This window comes from Amblyraja radiata, chromosome 29 (assembly GCF_010909765.2).
Source record: "Amblyraja radiata isolate CabotCenter1 chromosome 29, sAmbRad1.1.pri, whole genome shotgun sequence".
Lineage (NCBI taxonomy): Eukaryota > Metazoa > Chordata > Chondrichthyes > Rajiformes > Rajidae > Amblyraja > Amblyraja radiata.
In genome coordinates, this window is record NC_045984.1 from 20623894 (window position 1) to 20642535 (window position 18642).

Sequence of the window (18642 nt, forward strand, 5' to 3'; positions counted from 1 at the left end):
CTATCAACTTGTTGACATGGCAATAAACTTCTTGAATCTTGAATCTTGAATCTTCTAAGCCCCTTACACCTTACGTCAAATCTATAGATGTGTAGGAAGGAACTGCAGATGCTGGTTTAAAACGAAGATAGACACAAAAATCTGGAGTAACTCAGCGGGTGAGGCACTATCTCTGGAGAAAAGGAAAAGGTGATGTTTCAGGTCGCGACCCTTCTTCAGACCTCGGATATAATGCCATATAAGACCATATGGTCTGTAATGGTGAAAAGGTGACTAACACCTACCCTATGTTTGCCCCTCATAATTGTGTACATCTCTATCAACTCTGCCCTCAGCTTTTACTGCTCCAAGGAAAACAAACCCAGCCTGTCCAGTCTCTCCTCATAACAGAGACATTCCTTCCCAGGCAACACCCAGGTGAATCTCCACTACACTCTCTGGGGAACATTTTGTGTCTGACCCACTGAGTTACTTCAGCAATTTGTGTCTACCATTGGTATAAGCCAGCATCTGCAGTTTCTTTTTATTACGATTTTTCAGATGTGGTACGTCAATGCTTTATAAAGCTCTACCAAAGCCAATATTGTTGAAGCACAAGGCCCAGACGTCTCCTCAGAATCATTGATCAAGCTGGTCCTGGAAACAGTGGGTCTAGAAACCCATGCTTAACCATCACAATACATGGTGTTTATATATCCAGTGAGTAGAGAAATTCACAGCGTGAAACAGTGAGAATCACCACTGCTCAATATCACTCCCTTATTAACCACACAACTTCCCTTTTGAAGCTATAACATTCCTTGTCTCTCATATCAGAAAAGAAGTTAGTGATCTTTAAAGACAGCATCTGCTCCCTCATGTTATCCTGAGATTTTTAATAACCTGTGATTCCATAAGCTAGAATACTGTCCGATTCACTTCTACCTCACATCGAATATTGGACTTTATCTCTGGAATTGTTGCTCTGCAATGTTGAGAACTACATTCTATTCTCTGTATCTTCCCCTTTTCTCTACTTGAGCTTAGCTTGAATGTAATTATGTATAGTATTATCTTATTTGATTGTATAGCAAGCAAAACGTAGCTTTCCACTGTAGACCAATATACGTGACACAAATAAACCTAAACCTAAAACTTTTGTTCTGACCTCAGGCTCGGACGGCTGGGAAATGGCCAGTGAAGTGGTATGCACCTGAATGTATAAATTTCCGGAAATTTTCTAGCAAGGCTGATGTCTGGAGCTTTGGTGTGACGATGTGGGAAGCATTGACATTTGGACAAAAGCCATATAAGGTAATAAGCAAAGTGCTAGATGAACTCAGCAAGGCAAGCAGCGTCTGTGGAGGGAATGAACAGACAACGTTTTGGGTCAGGACACTTCTTCAGATTGATGGAGCAGGGGAGGAGAGATCTGGAAAACTGATGGACCAAAGACACAGCCATTGGTGGTAGGTGGATACGTGATGAGGAAGATTGGAAGATGGGTGGAGTAAGTGACAAAGGCGAGTGAAAATGAGACAATAAGAAAGAAAAGGAGTCTGGGGAGGGATATGGATAGTGCACGTAAGGGACAGAGCGGGTATAAAATGAAAATTTAGGACTCAGGATTGGAGAAAAGCATAGGGAGGAGGGGAAAGGAGCATGGTGTCAGGGGTGGGGGGGCAGGGATAATGACGGCAGAAGTAGGTGGTTGGAGAAATGCGTATGCACTGGGGTGAGGGCCAGCAGGGGAAAGAAAGGGGGAAGGAGTGATATTAGTTGAAATTGGAGAATTCAATGCATACTGTTTAATCATCAACATCCCAGGTAGAATATGAAGTGCCCCATATAATGTCATGCCTGTCTTTACAACCCATTTTTTTGTTTGTAGAGTGTGTTCAGGTTCTGCCACGACATGCTGTACTCACTCATTTATCATTTGTTGAAGTTTATGTGAAGATTACACTTCCTTCACAGTGGTCTTTTTTTTCAATGTGACCAACAAAAATGTGAAAATATGACCAGACCAGTCAGTACAATGCTATCCATTGGGTAGTGCATGAGCACATACTCAACCTCCATGTTCACAGAGAGAACAAAGCAAAATGCAATGAAAAGTGAGAAATGAAACCATTGAGAAATTTTCCCCTGAATGACTCAGGCAATTTAAACATCTCTAGAGACTACAGATGACTCAACAAATGAAGCCTTATTGTCTTGCAATATCTTTTCAAGGAAAAACAAGGTATTGGAAGAACTCAGCGGGTCGGCCATCATCTGTGGAGGGAGACAGACAGAATGCATTTCAGTCTGGGACCCTTCGACTGACCTATGTCCTATTCCCTCATAGATGCTGCCTGACCTACTAAGTTCCCCCAGCAGACACAAGGAACAACAGATGCTGGAATCTTGCATCAAATACTCTCTCATTGAAACCTACCAAATAATGAAAGGCCTAAATAGAGTGGATGTAGGGAGGATGTTTCCAGTAGTGAGAAAATCTAGGACCAAAGGACACAGCCTCAGAATAAAAGAATATACCTTTATAATGGAGATGAGGAAGAATTTCTTTAGTCAGAGGATGGTGAATCTGTGGAATTCATTGCCACAGATGGCAGGGGAGGCCAAGTCATTGGATATTTTTAAAGTGGAGATTGATAGGTTCTTGATTAGCAAGAATGTAAAAGGTTGTGGGCAAAGGCACGATAATAGGGCTGAGAGGGAAAAATTGATCAGTCATGATCGAATGTCGGAGCAGTCTCGATAGGTCTTAACGCAAAATGCTGGTGTAACTCAGCAGGTCAGGCAGCATGTGTGGAGGACAAATGTTGGAGGAAATGAAGTGCTGGAGGATCTATGGAGGACAAGTGCTGGAGGAACTCAGAACGCTTATGTAACTCAGTTGAGTAGATGACCAGAAGAAAGTCAATAGTACAACTTTTCAATATCTCTGTTGAGGTACTCAGCTGAGTTACACTGGCACTTTGAATTACTCCAACATTTTGTTTTTGCTCAATATGCCAGCATCTGCACTCTCTTGTGTCTCCTGTCTCATCTTTATAAATAAATGTATTTGCAAGTGAGCCCTAAGGGGTGTAGGCTTCCCAAACCATCTGTTTACCATTTGGAAGAACTACATAGGATACCTTTTATCTTTGATCTGAACTGAGCAGTTACTAAGAGGATACTTTATGAGGAAAACAGAAATATGGAAACATGGTGCTATTGACTTTCTTCAGGTCATCCACTTTCTTTCTGATCAGATCCAGGTTCTCTTTGTGGGATAGAGTTTATGCACCCTGGTGACTATCACATGCAATATTTGCTGTCACACAAACAACAACTTTTGTACAGTGTTCCAGATGCATCATTAGAGTGGGCTTGGTATGAACATAGTTTCCTTCATGCACATTTTCCACCCCAGCCTCTTACTTGTCCACTAAGTGGGAAATTAAGTTATGTACGTGGCTGCTTTTAAAGTTGTTCCTTAGCTGTTTACTGAGTGCAACAAACTCTGCGGGTCAGATCTCAAGAACTATAAAACTTCATATTCAGACCAATAAATTGCCAGGGGAGCCTAATCCCTAAAATTTACAAAAAAAACCCAAAAATACGCTGTGGATCATGTGCAGTCAGATGGAATTATTTTATCTTTGCTAAAGACCTTGTGGGTCGAAGGGCCTCTCCCTCTGCTGTAATTTTCTAACGTTCTATATATGCCTTGTTGCAATTACCAGTTGATTAATTCGCCTCATTTTATGTCATCACTGAAGTGAAAAGCAAACCCATTCTGTTTTACAGAAAATGAAAGGCCCAGAAGTTGTTAGTTTCATTGAAGAAGGAGGTCGCTTGGATCGTCCTGCTGAATGTCCAGATGAAATGTATGCTCTTATGCAGGACTGCTGGATTTACAAGTAAGTTCAAACTGGTTTACATAAATGCAAACTCCCAGCATTAAATGGTTAATGGATTATCAAATATTTGAATCTCCATGTCTGGTATTCAGCTTTTAATCAGCACAATACTACATCTGAGCTCTGACTTTAAATGAGATTTAAAATCCAACATATTTGCACTCTGTTGATTGGGATATGTCAGGATACTACCTTGATTTTACTAGGCAAAGATGTCAGCAACACTATGTTTGGCACAGATACTACATATTTTACAAATACATTTGCCCAGCGAAGTCACGTGTTATTCATGCTGTTCTCATAAAACTAATACTCCACTCTTTATGTCAACAAACAAACCCAGAGATTCCAATCTCTTCTCTTCATCTGATATCGCATTGGAGGCTCGATGGCATCAGCAGACATTTTAAGCAGTAATGTTTCTACTTTTTTTTCCGGAAGCTTGATTTAATTTTGAACATGATTAGATTCATATTCAAAATAAGACTGGGTAAAATGTGAAAAGGCTGTTGATTTGGTATGAACAGTTTGCTACATCTTTCAGATATTTTTCAGAGCCTGATTTACGTTTTATTTTTTTCATATTAACATCTGTAACAAGCAACTAATTCTGCTCTCACATACACGATCACACTTAGACTTTTTCAATATTTAGCATGTCCTGAAGGTGTTAGTAAATGTGTGACAGTAGGGTGCGTTTCAGTGCAGGGTACCTTATCACTGATGCATGGCTAATTGTACACAGTGCACTCAAGAATCGTATGCAGTACTGGTCTTGTCAATTATCTTAGAATTATTTTTAGTAGTGGTCTGTGGTAGCAGAAATACTAAGCCTGTAATACTTATAATGTTTTCACATGATAGTTCCGGAAAAACGTTTTTAAATTTATTTTCAAGTTTCTAACCAAATGTTCTTAGTTATAAAATATTTATATATGTATCTTCATCTATACAAAATATCAATTTGAAATTTTATTGGAATCTATTGTACTAGCAACACCTTTATTCACTGTACACTGAAGAGAAGACAAGAGTTTTTAATAACTGGAATTACTTGAAATATTTGGCCATTCATAGCAATCACAAAATATTGAAAATCATTAAGTGGATGGCTGTTGCTATAATTTTCCATCATGATTGCATCTTTTGTTATAATCCCTGAACAATAAAGTATGGATAGTACAGGGGAGGAATGTTTATTCAGCAAGAGAGCCTTACATGCACCCTTATATAACCCACAGTGTGGATTATTATCTTTGATTGCAGTTCTTGTTAAGAGCCACTGCTTTTGGGTATCTACATTGATATTTCAGGCACCATTTCTAGTGTGTTGCATAGCTAGCCACAGTAAAAAGATTAATCACAAAAGTGGATTCTTATCTACAGTGGTTTAACAGACTATTCCAAAAAGTGCTCTGGTTAACTTTATGAACCCTGTAGAAATATGTGCACAGAAATTATAATTTTACTTCGAAGTCACGTGAGTGACTACGTGAAGAACCCGTCCAGCACGCATGCACGACATTGCGTTCACGCAGTACAACAGCGACGCAGCGGGAGTACAGACGCTCCCGCTACAAGCCTGAAGGAACGGACCGTTAGGGAAGTACTTACCTTCAGATTAATATTGGGACTTTGCTCTTGTTTGTTGCTCCAGGGGGAGCAAAGCAGCACAGAGGGAAGCGGCCCCCGTACGACTCCAGGGAAGGAGCCATCAGTGGAGGGGGGAGAGGCGGCACCGGGTCCGCACACGCTGCGGACCACAGCAGGGTACTGCGCCGATGCCCAGTCCGCTAACCAACAGCAGCGGACTGGAGGGAAATTAAAAAAACCGGCCGGTAATCCCTGCAACTCCCGACAAGGAGACTCGCCGCCCGAGAACCGCGGATGCCGCCCGAAAAACGGCAGGCAGCCTCCAGAGCAAGTCAGCAAGCAAACCTCCGGCTGGAGACAGACACGGAAGACAGAACCAGCAAGTGTCTGCTCTCCAAGCCTTGAGTAGGTCATGGAGTATAAAACTCCAGCGAGACTTGCCTCAGGAGCAGGGGCAAGTCCGCCAAGGGAGCATAACACTCCCGCTCCAGTGCTACAGCACTGGACATCTCCCTTGTCGAGGGATTGATGGCGACCAGAGCTGGGCTGGTCAAGAAGAGGGGTCACTGGCTGAAGAACATCGGGAGTATGCTTGAGGTACAGGATCAGGAAGAGCTGCTGGGTGTGGCCGCTACGTGGCTTCACCACGAGCGAGATGGCCTTTCAGTCTCAACTGACGGCCAGCCTACTACCTGTCTTTTCCAAAAAACCTCTCCAAGACAGGTAGCCATGAGGCGTTGGATTTCATCACGCCTCCCCTAAATTGCATTTACTCAAAGTGCCCACCATTATTGGGGGACACATTGAGCAGGGCATTTTAAAACCCAAATATCTTAAATTGCATTTGATACCCTGACGTCGGCTATCATGTTCGCATGCTCATTCCAGAAGGGCAGGGTAGTATGGCAAAACACCTGACCCTACTGTTCACAGTATGCTCCGCAACTTCTCAAGGGAAGTCACAAACATGCCCTCAACCTATAAAATTCACAGGACTGTGAGAACGCCGACCTCACAACCACAGATCCTGCTATCTGGCAAAGTTACCAAACCAAGCCTAAAAAACTGGACGAAGTGTCCAAAAATATTTGGCTAGAGGGCAGGGTCTGGAAGGAGCACCACACTAAACCAGACAGCAGTACCTCTACGCGTCCACCAGGAAGCGTCTACGTTGGTACTGGTGAAAGCTCGGGGCCTGCATGCCAATCCCGTAAGCCTTTTAGGCCAGGGCCCAGAGCGGGCCTCATGGAAAATGCGCCACCACTCTACAAACACCATCCCTACAGACAAGGAACCAGAAACCGAAGAAATGAAAACACCACCAAACAACAGTGAAGACAGATAAGTATGGTTCCTGCCATCACATAAAGGTGAAGGGTTTGTACTAACAGTGGGGGGGGAATCACCTGGTTTGGAAGCTATCACTCTTGGTAGTTATATACCAAAAAATACTCAAGGGGGAATAGAATTAATATCTTGCCACCAGTCCAGCATGTACCCCAAGGGGTCTACCCTTCCACTAATAAAATCATGAGGGTCTAGCTACTGGAAAAGATATACCAGGGGTCTTAAGAAATCTCATATGAGCCTTTGGTACCAAAAAACCCTAAGATGGTGAATGTCGCACCATCATTGATTAAAAGCACTTGAGTATTCATCAGGTATACCCACTTATGGAATTTGTAACTACTACCATGGATTCCAAGGATACTTTATGGTAGACATCGACTTTAAAGATGCATACTATTCAGTACCCTCTCATATAGATTTCGGATATACCTCTATTTACCTGGATGGGGCAACCATGGCGAGCATTGCCATTTTCATTCACTGCACATCTCGCATGTGTATGTGACAAATAACTTGACTTGACTTGATTGAGTTGACTTATTATTGACTTGGCTAATATGAGCCGAAGCTATTCCAGAATTTCAACCAGCCCTGACATTTTAAGGAACATTCGTCATGGCATGTCTATATGTTAACGACAGACTATCCTTGGACATAGCTATATCAGCAGCATTAGCTACTAACCTATTTAACCTGGGCTCTGTCATATTATCCAGATATCTACATTGACCCCATCCACAACATTGTCTATCTGGTATTCTTTAATGCTATCAGTTGGTAACATTAACCACCTATCAACTACGTGGCAGGAGTAATTGGGATTAGTAGCAGCATTACCAGCTACTGAACATTGTACCTTTCCAATGAGCTGAGATACTAGTGTTCAAACTATATCCCATACCTAGATTATGGTGCAAATGGATTAATCCGGAGTTGTCATCACTATAGACACTGGGCATTAAACTTAGTCAGAAATTTGAGTATGTTCTATTGAATATATTAATCGGACTGGCTGCTAGGCCACAAATGGGCTCGACCTTGGGGGTTTTCAGAGGAAGAGGACTTAACATTCTTTCCCCACAGAGGAAATTTTTGATTCTGCTGTGGGGGGACGTTTGTGTTGAACTCTATATGTGTTGTGTCCATTTTCCTTATTGTTAAACCTTTTTCTATGGTATACAAACGTATTATCTATTTTTTGTAATGCACTTCGGTGTCAATGCGAGTTGACTTAAAAAGTGCTATATAAATAAAACTTACTTACTTACTTACTTACTATTGGTAAAGCATATTGCCCAATAGTGCACCATTTTGCATGTTGGACTGAAGATGGATATGCTGATGGCCTTACCTCAGCATAAAGAGCCAGTTCTTCCATCTACTGCGATTGGACAACATGGTTATAACACCAGACACTGTCACAATTTCCATTCAGGGGCTGGCCAAACAGAGCAGACCAGGAACATCAGGTCCAGTCATGGAATTCCGGGCATACCCACCTGAACCACGGTTATGTGTCATGACCCACTTAGTGAACTACATTGACACAATAAGAAATACCCGAGGGAGAGGAAAAAGCCTTATGGGTCAGCCACTAGAAACCTCATGGTCGGGTGACAAGCTAAACTATCTAGTGGCTCAAGCAGGTACCGGGAGTTGCTGGAGTAAATACTAACGTGTACTAATCTTATTCCACCAGAGCAGCTTCCACGTCAGTGACTAAGAGGATGGACGTGCCTATGGACCACATCCTGGCTACAGCGGGGTGGTCTAGGGAGTATACGTTCCAAACTTTGTAACAAGCCGCTGGCAGAACCTGTATCGGTTGCAGAAATAGCATTAGAATCTGCAAATATATAATTTAAGCCCGGGGGAGCATTTTTTGTCTTGTTATTGATAATAACACCATTTCTTGTTTTACAAACAGATCATGGTTGATTACGATAACATACTTCCTCCCTCGAATGACTTCGGCAGCGAGTGAAGTATGAACTGTTACACGGTTTGAAATCACAAAGCTTTAAAATCTTCACGTAGTCACTCACGTGACTCCGAAGTAGAATAGTAAGATTAAACGAGCTTACCAGTTTGAAGTTTGATCTGTATTTTATGAGGAGTTACGATGAGGGATTACGTGCCCTCCGCTCCCACCCTCAATAATAGAGGTCAAACTGGTAACTAAGCTGTCCTTTTCTTTACTTTCTTTATTTCAATTACTGTGTCTGTCTGTGATTCCACACCGCTGCTTTGAAGTATGTCGCGCATGCGTGCTGGACGGGTTCTTCACGTAATCCCTCATCGTAACTCCTCATAAAATACAGATCAAACTTCAAACTGGTAAGTTCTCGTTTAATCTTACTATTTTATCCTTTCTAATTACCAGTTATTGTACAATTGTTCCAAATAAAATGGTTCAGTTTGTATTAAGTAGTAGTCATTATTCAAAGTACAAGGAGCTTTTGATCGCCTATGGAAATGTGATTGACAGCTAAAACACTTGAAAATAATGCACAGCAAACTGGGATTTATATTTATGCCAGAATCATAGAATCTCATGCCACTATGATAGGCCCAAAATTTACTGCCGCCTCAGCAGCATTTACAGATACAAAGGCCTTGTAGTTGTTGAAGTGTTTACATAAATAATAAAGAGGAATAGCATAAACTCGCAGAATAACTAGTATTTTGGTGTTGATGCAGTGATTACTTGTATAAGTGAGACGGCAAAGGAGTTTAGCATTATTTCTTTGTAGCTGCCAAACGTGGATTAGTTCTGTAATGAGTAATGGGTTGGGTGTGTTGGCCATTGCCCCCACTGCTCATTCCCCCTGATCTGGACGCTGACGGCTCCAGGTAACCAGACTCCACGACTTGGTCTGGGTAGTGGTGGAGTCTCCAGAGGCACAGAGGGGAAAACCTTCCCCAAATGCTTCTGAATGTTTTGATAGCTGGCAATCAAATTCCTAGATAGGATAACAGTCAGTTAAAAATAATGTAAAAGTTTAAAAACTATTAACATTTTAAGAAGAAATTAAGAACACCTATGAACACATAATTAAGAACTTTAACCTGAGCAAAACAATTTGAAAGAAATAACATCTTCCCCGTTACTCTCATTCTCTATTAAAGTGGAAGGAATCTTATGCTTTGCACAGTAAGACTAGGATCCAAGAGGTCAATCACAGTGCAATGCTGGAGAACTTCAGAGGACTGCTCTTCACCAAAGATCCTATAGCAAGCAAGATAGATCACTCGACGAAAAAGACGTAGTACGGTCATGGGCAGATTCATGAGTAATTTTAGGCCCCATTTCCGTAACCGGCTTCCGTCTCCGCACCAAAGATCCCATAGCAGAGCAAAGATAACACATCCTCGTAAAAATAAAAGTTATTTGGCAAAAATCTTCTCCTCATTCTCAAAATTGTAATTTATTAACACAAACTGTTCCCCCGCAATGTTGATTACACTGCGAGTCGGGTCGGGTAAGGTCGGGACAGGTCGGGTTACGGAAATGGATGAAAAAAAGGCCCACGTTCCGTTCCGTTGCGTGCTACACGTCAGCCCATTTCATTTAGCAGGAGTGATCTATCTTGCTCCATTATAGGATCTTTGCTCTTCACCACCCCTCATCATGAGGACAATGGCAAAGTGAACAGATAGGTTCAGTATTCTCATTCTGCAACATTTAACAACCTATACTCAGAATTTCCTGATTTAAACAGCTATATACAGGAGTCACATGAGCCACCAAAATCCAGCACCAACATTTCTCCAGATAATTCAACTGTAAACTACTGTTCCCTTTGCCTGAGAAAAGTTTTGCCAGTTTTCAGATTTGACAACTGTTTCTACCCAGTTACCCTCAGGTAACATGGATCCTGGTTCAGGATTGGGTCCTTTACATTTAAAACACGTTCAATGCCTGATTAGGTTGGTAGTTTTGACCAGCGTAAATTAATCTTGTGTTTAGATGGGTGGTAGAATCTGAAGAGATTTGACTGGAATGTGGGGAGAACAAGATAGGATTAGTGTACAGGATACTTGATGGCAGGCAAGGTCATGCACTTTGGTGGCAGGAATCCAAAGTTGATCATTACCCAGCTGGAGAGAGGGATCTCAGTGGCTTAATGCCTGAACCACAAAACATTAGCAGGCAGGTCCACCAAGTCATCAAGAATGCAAACGGCATCTTGGGCTTAATTGAAACAGGAGTTGGAGTTAAAATATAGGGAGGTTCCGTTCCAGTTATACAGGGTGTTGTATACCTCACCCGTTGAGCTTCTCCAGCATTTTTGTCTACCTTCGACTTTTCCAGCATCTGCAGTTCTTTCTTAAACAAGGTCGTGGTAAAGTCACACGTGGAACACTGCACACAGTTTTGGTTCCTTTACATAAAAAACAATGTAGTGGCATTGGAGGCAGTCCAAAGGAGATACACCCTGATACATCCTGGGATGAGAGGCATGTCCTATGAAGAAAAGCTTGATAGTTTGGATTTATATTCCTTCGTGTTCAGGAAAATGTGGGGTGATCTTATGCAACATATATGATTCCAAAGGGGCTTGACAGGGTGGGTTCTGAGATGTTTTCACGTGGGTGAGTCATGAACAAGATAAAGAATAAGTGATCAGTCATTTAAAATCTGAAATTTCTTCTCAGAGGGTAGAGAATTTCTGAAGTGCTCTTCTCCCAGGAGAGATGGAGACCAGATATAATGTGAAGATGGATTAATTTCTTAAAGATAGAGGAATTGAAGGTTTTGGGAAACAGGCATGGAAGAGGAGTTGAGGCCAGTGAAGCCAGCCATGATAATGTTGAAAGCGCAAGCTTGAGGCATCTGGTGGTGTACTCCTACTCCTACTTTCATAGATTCATAGAGACATACAGCATGGAAACAAGCCCATTGACCCAATTCATTCATGCCAACCAAGATGCCCATCTATGATAATTCTATTTACCCTTGTTTGACCCATATTCCTCTAAACCTAGGCACAAGAAACTGGATGCTAGCTTACTATGTGTCATGAAAAATGCCGAACATTTGCACTCAGTCTGCCAACCCTGCTGGATCTCCCAGCTGCTAACTATTCTAACACCCCTTCCAATTCCCATACTGACCTTTCTGTCCTGTGCTTCCTCCATTGCCACAGTAATTCTACATGCAAATTGGAGGAACAGCACCTCATATTCTGCTTGGATAGCAGACATTGGGTTCCCTGTTTTCCAGAGATTATACCCTGACCTGCTGTGTTACTCCAGCAGTTTGTGTCCTCACAATATTGCAAATGTGATCTAACCAGAACATTATAAAGCCTCAACATTACATCCGTGCCTTTATATTCTAGTCCTCTCAAAATGAAACCTAACATTGAATTTGCCTTTCTTACTACTGACCCAACCTGCAAATTAACCTTTTGGGAATTCTGCACAAGCACTCCCAAGTCCCTCTGCACTTCCAATATCTGAATCCTCTCCTCAGTTATCTTCCATTCCCATAATGCAGCCTGGTCCCAACTCCCCTTCCCTTTGATTTCCACTCTCCACAATGGTGAGGTGCGCAGAGGAAAAAAAATAGGTGAGTTAAATTATGCAGAGAGCATTTTTAATGCACACATTGTCATGTACTTTATTTATGATAGAATCACTCTTGGGCAGGCCAAACTCAATGTGAATTTTCAGATGTTTCTCGGCCCAACACACTTTCTGTAATACACTGTAAAATGTTTAAACTATGACATAAAAAATGTGCTTCTTCCATACTACCCTGGTATCTGCAAACACTTCAGTGTGGTTGTCTGTCAGCAACCTCGATAACATCATTCTTGCTGTTCACCAGGAACATGGATGCATCGGCGCCTGATAGCAACTGACACATCAATTGGCCCAAGTCTTTCAGTTTATCTGTTTTGACTCACTTGTGAATGTTCTGTTGACTACAAGATCATTATCTCATTCAAGATAATGAGGGCTGCAAGCCATTTTAATTCCCCTTCCCAGCCTCCTCCACAGACTGAGTGAGGTCATTCACAAACATGAAGAACAGCATGGTGGCGCAGCAGTAGAGTTGCTGCCTTACAGCGAATGCAGCGCCGGAGACCTGGGTTTGATCCCGACAACGGGTGCTGTCTGTACAGAGTTTGTACGTTCTCCCCGTGACCTGCGTGGGTTTTCACCGAGTTCTTCGGTTTCCTCCCACACTCCAAAGACGTACATGTTTGTAGGTTAATTGGCTTGGTAAATGCAAAAATTGTCCCTAGTGGGTTTGGATAGTGTTAATATATGGGGATCGCTGGTCAGCATGGACCCGGTGGGCTGAAGGGCCTGTTTCCGCTCTGTACTTCTAAACTAAACTAAACTAAACCTCAGATTCTGCTTGGGTAGCCTACTACTCAATGGCATGAATATTGATTGATCAAGTCAAGTCAAGAGAGTTTATTGTCATGTGTCCCAGATAGGACAATGAAATTCTTGCTTGCTGCAGCACAACAGAATATAGTAAGCATAAATACAGAACAGTTCAGTGTGTCTATATAGCAAAGACCATATATATACACATAAATATATATGATGGATTGATTGATTGAAATCAAGGAAACAGGCCTTTCGGCCCATTGAATCTACACTGACCATTGACCTATTCACCCTTCTATGTTATCCCACTTTTGCATTCACTGCCTATGCACTAGGAGCAATTTACAAAGGCCAATTAACCTACAAGCCTGCATGTCCTTTTTGGGATGTGGGAGGAAACCGGAGCAGACTCCACATAGACATCATCTGGGGTCAGGATTTAATGTCGGGGTCGACACTGTGGTGCTTCTAGATCTGATGCCTGCAGCGCCAGAGACCATGTGCACGCAGGTGGTCAGATTAATTTTGAATGATATCATGTAGAAATATCATGGACTGAAGGACCTCTTCCTCTGCTGTACACTTCCATGTTCTATGTTCAATTTGATCCTCTGACGTAGTGAAATTAGCCAAGTGCAATAACAATACTGTAAAGTCAATTTATATTTATAGGTTATCCACAGATTTAAATCTAACTCTATAGATTTAGAAGGATATGAGCCAAAGGAAAGCAAGTAGAACTAGATTAGATGGCGGCAACTTGGTTGGCATGGATGAGGTGGGCCTGTATCTGTGCAGTATGAATCCACGACTCTAAGTACTTCTCGTAGAGTGGAGCACAAGACTCAAGGCAGGATTTCATTGCAGGCTAATAACGGTTGTTCCTGATTCTTGACAAAAGATCTGGGTTGTTGTTTCTGTTTTGGTTTGTGCTCTGCCTTGTGGATCACTCAGTAAAGTGTGATGCAGTTTTCGTCCTGAGCTCGCTGGAGGATCTGAGCATCACCTTTCATCTTTTAAAACTTCTGTGCACAGCTGAAGCAGTATCTGTGTGTAAAACAGTGTAGCCATCAAATGAAGGCACATCAATGATCTGTTCCATTGTGTTTACTTTCACAGGGTGGAGAATCGCCCCGGATTTGAGCTGGTTGAGAGCAGAATGCGTGACTACCACTATAAAATAACACAGAAGCCAGTACCAGTTTGATATCATACTTGCGGTGATGTTATACTGACAAGCATCGGGTTTGATTTGCTTGTTGGCATTTTGCTGCACGTGCCATCTTAGAGTGTTCATGTCGTCAGTAGTTATGGAAGCTTAACGAAGCTGAAATTTTAGCATTCCTGATCAATCATGCAATCTGACTTTAAATATAATAATTTACATTAAAAAAATAATTTAACTTTACCCTGGTTATTAAACTGAAATTAAATTGAGCCTCTGTGGCTTTTCTATGACAGTAGTGTAAACATAGTAGGTATGTTGCAAAGCCTACCTGAAACGTCGCTGAAAATCTGTCCCAGCCCGTGTGCGCGATTTTGGCGCCGTTTAGAAGGGGGCGGGTTTAAAACGCGATTTTCCCTAGGCTGTTCAAATCAAGGTTTTTCAGCCTAGTTAATTATTAACTAAAAATCGCTGGAAGATTCCCTCGCTTGAGCTATTATTAGTTTTAAGGGCTTTATTAAATTGTTATAGTAGGTTAAAAATTAACCTCTAAACCCCCGACCACCGGCAACCGGCCGGATTTTATACAGGGGAAGACGGATGGTAGGCTGTTTATTTTTACGTTAAAAAGGGCTTCTTAAGATCCCTTTATACAAAGTTTAATGTTGCGAGTAGCTAATTTTGGGCCCATTATATCCCACAGTGTTTTTCTGGGCATTTGAGGCACAAATCTACCGCAATGTGAACGTTCTAAACCAGCGCGTTCACAGGATCCCACTAGAAAGCTGATTTAAATGGACTAAATTCCTTCCATTCCTTCCATTTGGCCTATAAATTAATGTAAATGAGATTTAAAAATCATGTTTTATTATGAATTATTTGTGAATATTATTTGGACACTTAGGCTATTTAAAAATGTTAATCATTTATTAAGAAATGGATAGATGTTTAGATCTAGTAATTGAAGTTTGAAATTAGCTACATTTAGGTAACTAACTAATTATATGCTTTAATTTCAGGTCATCGAAGTAAGATTATTTTATATTTGTTTCAGAATGCTTCAATCTATAATAACTGAACATTTCATTCAGTTCTCTTAATTTTTAAGAAAGTTATGGGCTTTTGACTGTCCACGATCACAGCTTTTTTGTTATGCCCATAGAAAATCAATAGGGAACAAGATGCTAATTTCCGAGTATGAAAATGGCCATAACTTTTTAAATACTTGAGATATGAAAGTGAATTAGGTGTCAAATTAAACTTATTTCTATGCTTTATCTGATGGGATAAATTGCAGACTTGATTTTTAAAATCTCAAAATGTTGTAACATTGCTAAACATAGAACATAGAAAGGTACAGTGCAGGAACAGGCCCTTTGCACCATTATGTCTGTTCTAAATGGCAAGAAGCATTTCACTTCACTACACCTAGGTGTATGTGAATGTGACCAATAAAATACCTTTGATACCTTTGATACATGATTTCAAGTTAAACCAATCTCCTCTGCCTGCACATGATCCATATCTCTCATTCCATGCATATCCATGTGCCGGTCTAAAAACATAAAATTCCACCAACATAGTGGCTTCTACCACCACCACTGTAAGAAGGACCTGCAGATGCTGCTTTACACCAAATAGAGACCACCCCCGCCACCCTTGGCAGCACATTCCTGCCACCCACCACCCATTGTGTAAAACGCTTGCTCGGCACATAGTCTTAAACTTTGCCCCTCTCAGCTTAAAGCAATTCCCTTGTCTTTGACATCTCCAATGGGAAAATGGTTCAAAAGAGTCATCCTAATGTAATTGAGAACAAGTGAAAGTGTGAACATATTGTGCCAGTAAATGTATTTTGCATTGCAGTATTTTAGTAAACAAGGATGATTCTGTCACATTGCAGATGTTTGATGTATACGATCGAAGTTATAACTGGCATAGTTACAAATTGTGTGCACATTGTTTCAAGGTGAAATATTTTTTTTCAAGAATTTTGTTTGTCTCTATGAAAATAAAGCAGTACCACATGTGATAGAAAATGGTGAATTTGAACTTATGGTTGTCATTCTGGCCACAAGGACCCACGGTTCTCCAAGTGGTGCCTTGAAAGGAGGTTGGGACAATGAATAGGGCAGACTAGCTGTTATCATAGAGTGGAAAGCTATGTGTAAGAAGGAACTGCGGATGCTGGTTTAAACCAAAGATAGACACAAAAAGTTGGAGTAACTCAGCGGGACAGATAGCATCTCTGGAGAGAAGGAATGGGTGACGTTTCGGGTCGAGAGCAATGGATGAAGGAAAATATTTATTTTTGTCCCTAAACAGCACAAATTAACTTGTCTTTGGGGGTGGGGGTTAGTTGATTTAAACTTTAAACTTTTGTTATGTCGTCGGAAAATATTTGTCGCTGTAACTTTTATGTGAATCTTGAACATTTTGACCGAACCAGAGCTGGGAATTCTTCACCAAGGTTTGATTGACCAAGTCTTCCCGAATAGTAGAACAAAGATTAACTGAGAAGACTAATCCCAGAGCAGAAAATCAGCCTGAAATCCCCAGGAATTCAAAGTAAATTGTTTGCGACATCCAAGAATAACTGAATGTAATGTCTTGACACTGGAAACAAAACTGTTACAAAGATTGTTACAAATGAACTGTTACAAAAACTGTTGCAAATAAGTCGACAAGAATTTGTGTTGTGTCTTTGGCTACTGTTATGCAAGTATGCATGACTCCATACTGCAATAAGGTGACCATCTCACTTAGTGCCAGTAAGATCATGTTGTCACCTTGGGATCAGACGGACACATGGTTTAGGAGAGCACCAAACTTCGTATTCCCCTGACTCCACATGTACCCATGCACCAGAAATGCTACTGATCAAGGCTTTTACTTCCTTTATCTGTACGACAGCTATTACGTTTTTAAAAGGGATAGAGATAAAACTAGGTAGAATAATTAGGATCCACATTTGGAAAGACCAAAACTGATCGCAATTCAGTTGATTTTGTAAAGCCCTCCTCACCAAACATCTGTGGATTGATATTTAAACTATCCCATGAACAAGTCAGTCACATCACTGCAGGAGTTCCTCAGGCCAGTATCCTGGACCCCAACCACTTTAATCTGAGGGTATGAAGAAGGATCTCGACCCAAGACAGAGATGCTGCCTTTCCCGCTGAATTACTTCAGCATTTAGCAACTTGCCCACTGCTGCTGAACTCATTGTACCCACCCTAAACTAGCATCTGCAGTTCCTTCCTACACTTTCATTTGTCTCATCAATAACCTTCCTTCCATGATATACAGTAGTTGTAAGTGGGGATGTTTGCTGTTGATCACACATTTTCAATTCCATTGTAGTTGCAAGTAATCTGGCTAAAACGTGCAGGCAATTCCACTGATTCACCAAATAAGTCATTTTCCTGTAATTTACCATGAATTCAATATTGTGGCCTGAATAACTGCAACATTTTTCAAATCTTTAAATAATTGACTTTTTCAAGCAAAATCAACCAAATATGGTCAATATATAATGAAAAGAACAATCATGTCGAACAATTGAAATGAACTGGAAACTTTGCAACAGATGACCTGGACACAACTTGCCCACTGCTGCTGAACTCATTGTACCCACCCTTTTCTCTCATGACATCCAGCCGGGTCAGAAACATACAGTGGCCTAGGAGCTTATTCAAAATTTCCTTTCTGACTTTCTAAAAGTGACTGGACATAGCCCGTGATTAACTTTAACCTGAACCATGACCTTAAACAAGGAGGCTTAACTTGCAACCAAGGAGGTGTTACACTTTCCTTAGTCATACGAAGAATTACATGACTCATTTATTTACCAATCAATCAATCAAGATAGCATTTTTAATAGAAAGACAGTCTGTTTTTCAGTTTTACAAAAATATATATACTGTATATGAAGCATTGCAACGCCACAGATTAAGTATATTTATAATATTATTAATTTGTTGTACATTTGTTGGATGAGTTATCTTGAGGGAATTTTACATCAAGTTAAATTACAGAAAGGGCCTTATTTCATACAGTTCCCACTTTGAGAAGTGCAGCAAAATCAAACATATCTTTTAAACATCGATAGAGGTCCGTGGGAATGTCACCAATGCATTTGTGTCATAGAATGCACAGTCAAGTTGTATCACAGCTTGGGTTGACTACAGCTCCGCACAAGACCACAAGAAATAACAGAGTTGTGAATGTAGCCCAGTCCATCACTCAGACCAGACTTCCCACCATCTCCACTTTATACTGCATCGGGAG

The 18642-nt window shown here is 41.1% G+C and overlaps 1 protein-coding gene across 1 annotated transcript in view; it reads left to right on the plus strand.

The window, feature by feature from the left end:
• The window catches only part of LOC116989443 (tyrosine-protein kinase ZAP-70), a 73441-nt gene extending 58778 nt beyond the window's left edge, over window positions 1–14663 (plus strand). Inside the window, exons 11-13 of the mRNA XM_033046823.1 lie at window positions 1153–1293; window positions 3781–3893; window positions 14307–14663. Of these exons, the coding sequence (XP_032902714.1) occupies window positions 1153–1293; window positions 3781–3893; window positions 14307–14394 (342 nt within the window). The 3' untranslated portion in view covers window positions 14395–14663. The remainder of the gene's footprint in view (window positions 1–1152; window positions 1294–3780; window positions 3894–14306) is intronic.
• The last annotated feature ends 3979 nt before the right edge of the window (window positions 14664–18642 follow it).